We start from the raw sequence: 8,252 nt of genomic DNA, 5'->3' as shown, positions 1-8,252 counted from the left end.
GTGGGATGGGTTGGACACAGATATGATATGATTTTTAATGTTCAAATATTGTAAGTTGCAATATCTTGGGCCTAGGGTTTTTGAAGGAGCTAATAGTGTTTAATTTTTATCAGGTCAAGTGTTTCAATGCTCCGCTACAACCTTCTGAGATAGTTGGTGTTAAGAAGGTTGTGGAAGAAAAGTTGCCTGGTGGAGGAGTCAATGATAGGGGAGTCAATGAACGTGGCCTTACACTGACAGGATTCCTCTTTCTCCATGCATTATTCATAGAAAAAGGGCGCCTTGAGACAACTTGGACGGTCCTAAGGAAATTTGGGTACAACAATGATATCAAACTTACTGATGAACTAATTCCCTCATTCAAACGTGCTCCTGATCAGGTAATACAGGTTGACCATTCATGCATTATAGTTAATCTTATTAGGTGGTAAAAGTTTGAAGAGTTCCATGGGTTTAAACTAGCCAATATGTTTCTAGTCTAGCATCTACTCTTTCTTTTGGCTTGTGTTTTTGGACATTTAATTAATTCTGCACTTGATGCATCAAAATAGCATACACAGTAGCACGCTGTAGTTTACAATATTCAAATCTATAATGCATGCTGTAGTTTTTTTTTCCTAGGATGTTGATCATCCCTGGGCGCAAGACATTAGCTAATATAATATACTTGGTTTTTTTAACTGACCAGGGGTGGAAGAAGGTATTTTCTAAGCTTAGTTCCTTACAAGGAGTTTCATGAAAAAGGATTTATTTGATGGTCATTTGATGGTCTGTTTGCAGTATCCATTGTTTGTATCAATTTGCTTATCTTTTATTGTCATTCGTGCAGAGTGCAGAACTCACAAGCGAAGCTGTCGAGTACTTGAGGAATATCTATGAGTTGTTTGACAGTGATGGTGTATGTTTCAGTCTGTGCTTTTACCATTAGTGAGGTCTTGAAAGTGTAATTAAACAAGAAAGTGTAATTAACTAATCTTCCGTTCTGTTTTAAGCAATTATATCAGTCACCACAACTAGTTGTAATCTTTCAACGTGCTAAGCAATTCTGAATTCTCTAATTCTTACTGTATGAAAATGTACTGCCAGGATAACAATTTGCGACCTGCAGAACTAGAGGATATTTTCTCTACTGCACCAGAAAGGTACTGTAGTTTTTTAGTAAAATTTCATTATGTTGTTTCCCTTAATAATTTGCAACATGCATTTTCAACTACTGTTGTTTTTCTCTTCATTTGGCTTAAAGAATGGACTAGCATGCTATATCTATAACCAATTAACTCAAGCCCCAACCCTCGTGTCTGCATCCTTCCTCAAATGAGTTTTAACTTTTTGCTGTCAATTTGTAACTATTTGTGTTGCACTGACACTTGGCTTCTCAACTTCAGCCCGTGGGAGGAACCTCCATATAAAGATGCTGCTGAGAAAACTGCTTTGAGTGGGCTATCAGTTAATGCTTTTTTGTCAGAGGTATCTCTCTCCCTCCTGCCCCCCTTCCCCCTGTGTGTGAGAGAGAGTGAGTGAGGTTGGCTTTCCTCTTTTCCTTCTGAACAATCCTTTTTTGGGTGTCTCATGCCTGTGAGATATGATATATGGTCTAAAGAGTTAAAGAGTGTGTAAGATATGTGACAGACATATCTGATGGAATTTGCTAATCAATCTAACAGATTTTTTTTTACTAAAATAGTTCCAGTTGAATGTTTGGAATACTAATTTCTTGATAAGTGTGTATGCTTACTAACAAATATATATTCTAGTGGGCCCTTATGACTCTTCTAGATCCATCTAGAGCTGTGGAGAATCTGATCTACATTGGATACTCCGGTGATCCTACTGCTGCTGTTCGCTTGACAAGGAGAAGACGGTTAGATCGCAAGAAGCAACAGTCAGACAGAAATGTTTTCCATTGCTTTGTCTTTGGACCAAAAAAGTCTGGAAAGTCTGCATTAGTGAATTCTTTTATTGGAAGGTTCAACTCAACCCATCTCTTAGAAACTCATATAAATTATATTTATTTTTGTCTGTATTCTTCCTGGTTATTGTGTTTTTTTAATTAATATAAGCTTGTTAATTTTATATTCAGACCGTTTTATGATAATTATGCTCCAACCACTGAGGAAAGCTACGCAGTTCATGTCGTTGATCTACCTGGTGTAAGTGCTATTGCAGTTGTCAGAATATGTTTTTGGTTCATACTTTGGATTATTTACATTGCCTAATCACACTGCAGCTCATTTTTTGTTCCAATTGAATCTGTTGCTCTCTTTGTTCACAGGGAATCAAGAAAACCCTTGTGTTGAGAGAGATTCCTGAGGATGGGGTTAAGAAACTATTATTGAACAAGGAGTCTTTGGCACCATGTGACATAGCAGTGTTTGTTTATGACAGGTAACAGAACGGTGTCTGTTGAATTCAGTTCAGTCACCTCTTTTAAGGGAACATTTCTTAATTTTATGGTATGGGAATTCAATAGTTTGTTTCACGTGAGTTTGCTTGTCCAAATTACTTACTAGCTTGCCATATATGGGTTATTGATTGCATATATTAAATTTTTGTATATGTGAATGAAAAGCTTTTTTTAAAAAAAAAAATCATAAGCTGATGATGCCTTCATGGCTGCCTAATAGGAGAAAATGCCTTCCAACATAGCTAGGAACCTTGACCAAAGGTTTTTAAAGGCTGAGAATGTAATGTGACCCTGTTGCTTTGGAATGTCATTAAGAATTAAATTCAATCCATTTAAGGTATCAAATGCTATTGCAGTTCTGATCAGTCCTCATGGAAGAGAGCAACTGAATTGCTTGTGGAAGTTGCCGGCCATGGTGAGGATACTGGATATGAGGTGCCTTGCCTAATTGTTGCAGCTAAAGATGATCTGAACTCATTTCCAATGGCAATACAGGAATCTACCAGGGTATTTACTAAGCTGATTTTCCCATGGTGGTAGATTTAAGTACAGCAGATGACTTTTATTAAATTTTTTATCATGAAATTTCTGTCTACGTTTTTGTTTCAAAACCTTTTGCTTCATTATAAATTTGCAGATTTCTCTAGTTTGGTTGACAATTTATGACTAGCTAATAATGCTCTGTGACTATTCAGGCCTTGTTCTTCACATTTAGAATATTAGTTGCGTGTTAGTGAGTATCAATTACAAGGTGCCTGCTTGCCTGCTGGGCAGTAATTCCCCCTTCATTGTTCTCTCTCCTTTTCCAGGCACTAGACTCTTTGAAGATTTTTCTGCAGTCCTTTTTGGGATCTAAAAGTGATTGGATGGACTATTGATTCTGAAACTATAACAGTGTCTTTAATTGTAAGTTTTTGAGTTTGCAGGTTAGTCAGGATATGGGAATAGAGGCTCCTATCCCCATCAGCTCAAAGATGGGTGACACCAATAATGTGTTTCGTAGGATTGTAACTGCAGCCGAGCACCCACATTTGAGCATTCCTGAAACTGAAGCAGGGAGAAGTCGCAAGCAATACAATCGACTCATCAACCGCTCTCTTATGTTTGTTTCAGGTATGTTGGCCTTTGGAACTCCTAGAATTGCTCGCACTTGAAGAATGTAAGGTTGCTCGGTTTTAAATATCTCTCCCTGGGTATTGTGCATTTTCAGTTACTTTCTCATAGCAATCATGTTTTGCATGTAAACTCTTTTAACTTTATTTTCTTACTCTGGCTTGGATGTTACAGAAAATGAGCTTATTGTGTTCTAGGAACTGTGCAGCCATTCCTCTTTATCTTAGGATGTTCAGCAATTATGTTTGGTGTCAATGCTAAAAGTCTATGGGGATGACATAATTATTTCCAACTTGTTTTATTTACCGAGACTGACTTAAAGGATTTTGATGCAACTGCCAGGAGTTAATTGAACTCAGGATGGCCATATTAGCAGACATTCAAAATATTTTGTTTAACGACTCCAAATCATCTAAATATCAGTGTCTTTTGGTACTTGTTTTAGATTATGGCTTCATATTTCATCTTACTGCAGGTCTTTGCTGGATAAAAATCAATTCATTGCTGTTAAATGAAATCCTCTCACTTGTCTGTCTTGTTAGTCATCTACCGTATTAATAATTTTGTTTCACCATTCCAGTTGGAGCTACGGTGGCCATTGTTGGACTAGCAGCATACCGAGTCTATGCTGCAAGAAGGAACTCATCTGGTTGAAGAACGAAGATCCACCCATCAACGAGATGCAAGTCATAGTCTCATCTAGTATGTCATTTTGGTTGTATAACTGGCCTGTAGAGAATTATTTCATAGACCTATTTGTTCTTTTGATTTGCCTTCCAACTCTTTCGCCGTCCAATAGGGTGTCTATTGGTCCCAATGGAAGAGTTTTAATTATTAAAAAAAAGCAACAGATATACCATGAAAACTCAGTTATTGTGCAGGGCTTGTACAATAATAAAAATTTTGCTACAGATTTTTATGATATGACTACTGTCATTATATTTTCTGGCTTGGACACCATGTGCTAAATGATGGTGAGATTTTTTTTGCTATTTGCAGATCAGGAAACCTTCACATTCCATGTATAGTTATGTACTCAGTTCCATGCTAAATTGTTCTTGCTTAGCAGAAGAAAAGAGTGCTTTCACCATGGTTTTGTTGCTGTAACCTGCAATTCTGGCAGCATGATTCCTCTCATCTTTGTCTTGCTGGCCGCCTTCGAGGCCACAAGCTTGGATCGGCCTGGCCATTCTGGTACTTCCCACTTTCATTTTCCAGTTTCAAGCAGCAGTTCATGAATACTTCGGCTGTAACATGGAGCCTAAAATCCAAATTGAACAAGAATTTCATCTCCATTCTATTCATTTCTGCAGTGCTTACACCTCCAATCCTGGCATAATAGGCATTGTCATAGCACCTGCAAGATTGAGTGGATTATAGATCAAATTTCAATGGTGTTTCAAGATAAGCTTGCATGAACAATCTGCCGAAACTATACCGCTGGTATGATTAGTAAGAAAACAACGAGTCTCAAACACGTTCCAGATTTGTTTCAAAAACGTTCGACGGATTAGCTGTTCTGACCATGACACTGTTATTTTTTTAATTTTGGATCAAATGGACAAAACGAAGCTCAAGAAGAAGCCCGTCATGTCAACACGGTTTTCTAACATAATCGACCATGTTTGATAATAATAATAATAATAATAATAATAATAACTGACCATGATCGATCAAGATTATGATCTATCCTATTTAAACATGGAGCCAATGACATTTCAAGAGATAAAGAAGCTAAACAATCACGAAAGATACTTATGGAGGACTGGCTAAAGACATGACCCCAAATGACAAGCAATGATTTTCAGCTACAGTGAATATTAAAACACAATTGGTTTAATCATGCAGGTACTCACTCATCATCCAAGAACTTTGCAGCTACCATGATGCTTGTGATCAGAAGACGGTGTACATTCAGGGAGGTAAGATAGGCATCCGTTTGCTGAAGGAACTTGTTGATGTATATATAGGCAACAACAAAGCAAGAAGTGCTGCACCTCGAGTACCTGAATATGCGGTCGATGTACTGTGTAATGCTCAAGGTGGGAGATCTTGAGCCATGGAAGATGGTAATAGCATCTTTTCTTCTTGACGTGGTTGACTGCTTTTCGTTCTTTTGAAGGGATTTCTCGAGAACAGATGCAATAAGCACGAGCACCCGTGGGGTTCCCGAAACTCCTCTACCGGATTCATCTGATAGACCCAAAGCCATGAAAGTTTCTGATTCAGCAGCCATACCTTTGGCGCCAGACTTGAATCAAAGCTGCAAATATGTATACTTGCATTAGTGAAAATAGAGAAGGCAAAACCATGGAACTAATACTACGTACTGTCTGATTCCTACAAATGACTGAAAATCACACTGTAAGGATTAGGGTTCGACCTTATCTGAGCTAGCTTCTCTGTCTGAAAACTACTCTGACAAGAACATTGCCATCGCCAAAATTAACCAGGGATAAAGAGGAAGTGCATCTTTTTCCAAGCTATTCTTTCCTTCCAGATAAAGTTTACACGGAACATACTGATGTGACCTTTGAAATTAAAGACTATTCCAAGTGGGCCAATTGGGACAATTATTCAAGCCTTTACATTGCAGCACTACATAAGTTTCTCAAAGACAAGTAGCAGAAAAGGAATACTCTGCCATCATGCACTAATTAAGGTGCATACATGTGCTGCACACAAGTAGAAGAAACACAGAACATCGATGTAGATTCCAGGTACTATAGTAGGAGAACCAAGATAAAGTTTCAGGCACAGCCCATGTCAAGCATGGATAACTTTTTGTAAAGCTGGTCTTGACTTACTGCTCGTTGAAGGAGATGAATCGCCTTGGAGTTCTTAGTTTCTTATTTGATGATTAGAGGGGTTTTTTTTTTTGACATATCACAAGTGCCCTCAGCTAATTTTGACATTACGAGTTAGCTTTTTTTTATTTTACTTAGCTATAAATCATAGTTTTCAAATCCATTTTAGGATTTGATTTTAAAAATTAAACTCAGGTTATTGAATTACCACATCAATATAAATCATTTTATTAATCATTAAGACTTTGTTTAGGTTTTTTTTTTTTTAATTCCTTAATATTGACTCGATAAAGTTTAGATTGAGTTTGACTAATCAATGAGGTTATAGACCAATCTATCAAATAAATTAAGTTTTCATTAGATTAGTCAGATTAATATTTTTTTTATTCAAATTAAGATTTTTTTTGTATTAAACTTCAGATCACAAGTTTTTCAAATTACACAATTAATCAAATTGGATTTAATAACTATGATTAACACCCTCCAAAATTGGTATTACTTAGATTTAAGTGACTACCACAACATTGTATGATAACATGTTTACAAAGCAAGAATAATAACCAGAATGCTTGTTGCATGAACTAGAGACTGAAATCTTCAAATATGACTTGAGGATAGAGCATAGTTATCCAACCTGTTTTGTCCAAAGCCATGAACACATATTAAATTTGCTTCACGCCCCTCTTCCAATCTTATGTTCATGCACATAAGCTTTTGGAAAACCAACTTGGGGTTCTAATTAATCAAATGGTGACTAAAGAAAGATGAAGAAATTGAGAGATGTATTTATACTCAAAGATTAGCCTTCAACATAATTAGAATAGTGGAATCTCTCATGTCATGGTGGCCAAATTCTTTTAACACCAACATTGTTGTTTTCATACGACAAATTGACATCTCAGCAGACGTGGACAGCATAAAATCCAGTCGAAATTGTGGGAGGATGTCCTTGCGTGCTTCTCTTACAATTTCGTTGAAGCCTGCAGCGTGGAGGAGCTTGCAGTCAGTTTGAAGTAGTCTCGAGGTAATTTTTTCTTATAGCCATGAAAAGGGAGGTGTGATTGAGTTTGTCATTTATATCTCTATTTTCAGAGAGAAAGATGTGCTTAAAACTTTGTAAATCTAACTAGAATTACATATAAATTTGAGATATATGTATATATATAGTAATTTGAAAGAAATCAGCAAGAAATTAACACCAAGCAGTGTGTGTATACTATAGGGTGAACCTATCAGTGGGCAAAGAAATCATTGATCTCTCCTTCAGTAGTTGAAGATTAAAATTTCTGCAATCCAATCTCTCATCTGCGAGGAAAAGGAGGCTTCACTTATATGAGAGTTGCTAATTAAGCATGGCTGCTGACAATGCAATCTATGTGATACTTGAGACGTAAGATAAACACTAACATTTGCTTTTTAACTCGTGCTACGACAGGGATCAAATTTTATTTTCTAATAATAATAAAAAAAATGAAGATATTAGAAACATGCTAGATGACGTTCTTTTAAAATATAAAAATATATTACTTTTCAGTTTTTAAAGTGAAATAATACTCGAGTTAGGTTTTTTCCCATCAAATATAATTTAATATTGATTTTTTGAATCAATAAAAATTAACTTTTTTGTTTATAACTGGAATCGAGAAATCTGTCTTATCTTTATTTTTTTATTTAGTGATTAAAAAATAAAAAATAAAAATTTATATCAATTTTTTATTTTTTCTTAAATATTGAGGGGCTGAAATATTTTCATTTAAAATCAAATGTGGGTACTATTCACTCTAGTTTGGTGTACGTAGCCTTCAAGGAGTCCTTATTCCTTATAAGGGAGTCACCGGATTCCAGGGGCGGAGCAAGAAAAAAAAATTAAGGGGTCAAATTAAAAAATAAAAAAATTAAATTAAATTTTTAATTATTTTTATAATATT

At 35.9% G+C, this 8,252-nt stretch overlaps 2 protein-coding genes and 1 long non-coding RNA gene across 5 annotated transcripts; 2 read left to right on the top strand and 1 right to left on the bottom strand.

Annotated features, from left to right (window-relative positions):
* Nucleotides 1–55: 55 nt before the first annotated feature.
* LOC105119935 (mitochondrial Rho GTPase 1-like) lies at nt 56–4,441 on the top strand (the record flags this gene model as incomplete). The annotated part of the gene is made up of 10 exons (XM_011018130.1): nt 56–380; nt 830–898; nt 1,087–1,142; nt 1,386–1,467; nt 1,755–1,966; nt 2,081–2,150; nt 2,273–2,385; nt 2,761–2,911; nt 3,331–3,517; nt 4,098–4,441. Coding segments are annotated over 10 exons (1,339 nt in total), but the record flags the coding sequence as incomplete, so codon positions are not given.
* On the bottom strand, nt 4,372–6,391 carry LOC105119934 (cyclin-P3-1-like). 3 transcript variants are annotated; one of them, XM_011018129.1, is made up of 3 exons: nt 5,881–6,391; nt 5,374–5,780; nt 4,372–4,874 (listed from the first exon to the last, which is right to left on the bottom strand). In XM_011018129.1, the coding sequence occupies exons 2-3, from the start codon at nt 5,751–5,753 to the stop codon at nt 4,652–4,654; spliced, it is 603 nt and encodes a 200-aa protein (XP_011016431.1). In that variant the 5' UTR covers nt 5,754–5,780; nt 5,881–6,391; the 3' UTR covers nt 4,372–4,651. The 3 variants fall into 3 exon arrangements, with proteins under 3 accessions (XP_011016431.1, XP_011016430.1, XP_011016429.1); XM_011018128.1 differs by having other exon boundaries at nt 5,901–6,391; XM_011018127.1 differs by having other exon boundaries at nt 5,374–6,391.
* Nucleotides 4,621–5,445, top strand: LOC105119933 (uncharacterized). The gene is made up of 3 exons (XR_841217.1): nt 4,621–4,711; nt 4,831–4,960; nt 5,366–5,445. It is a non-coding gene; the product is annotated as an uncharacterized LOC105119933 (long non-coding RNA).
* Nucleotides 6,392–8,252: the final 1,861 nt, after the last annotated feature.

This window comes from Populus euphratica, unplaced genomic scaffold (assembly GCF_000495115.2).
Source record: "Populus euphratica unplaced genomic scaffold, PopEup_1.0 scaffold4059.1, whole genome shotgun sequence".
Taxonomy (NCBI): Eukaryota; Viridiplantae; Streptophyta; class Magnoliopsida; order Malpighiales; family Salicaceae; genus Populus; species Populus euphratica.
Note: the sequence above shows the minus strand (reverse complement) of the source record. Positions and strands in the feature narration are given on the sequence as shown.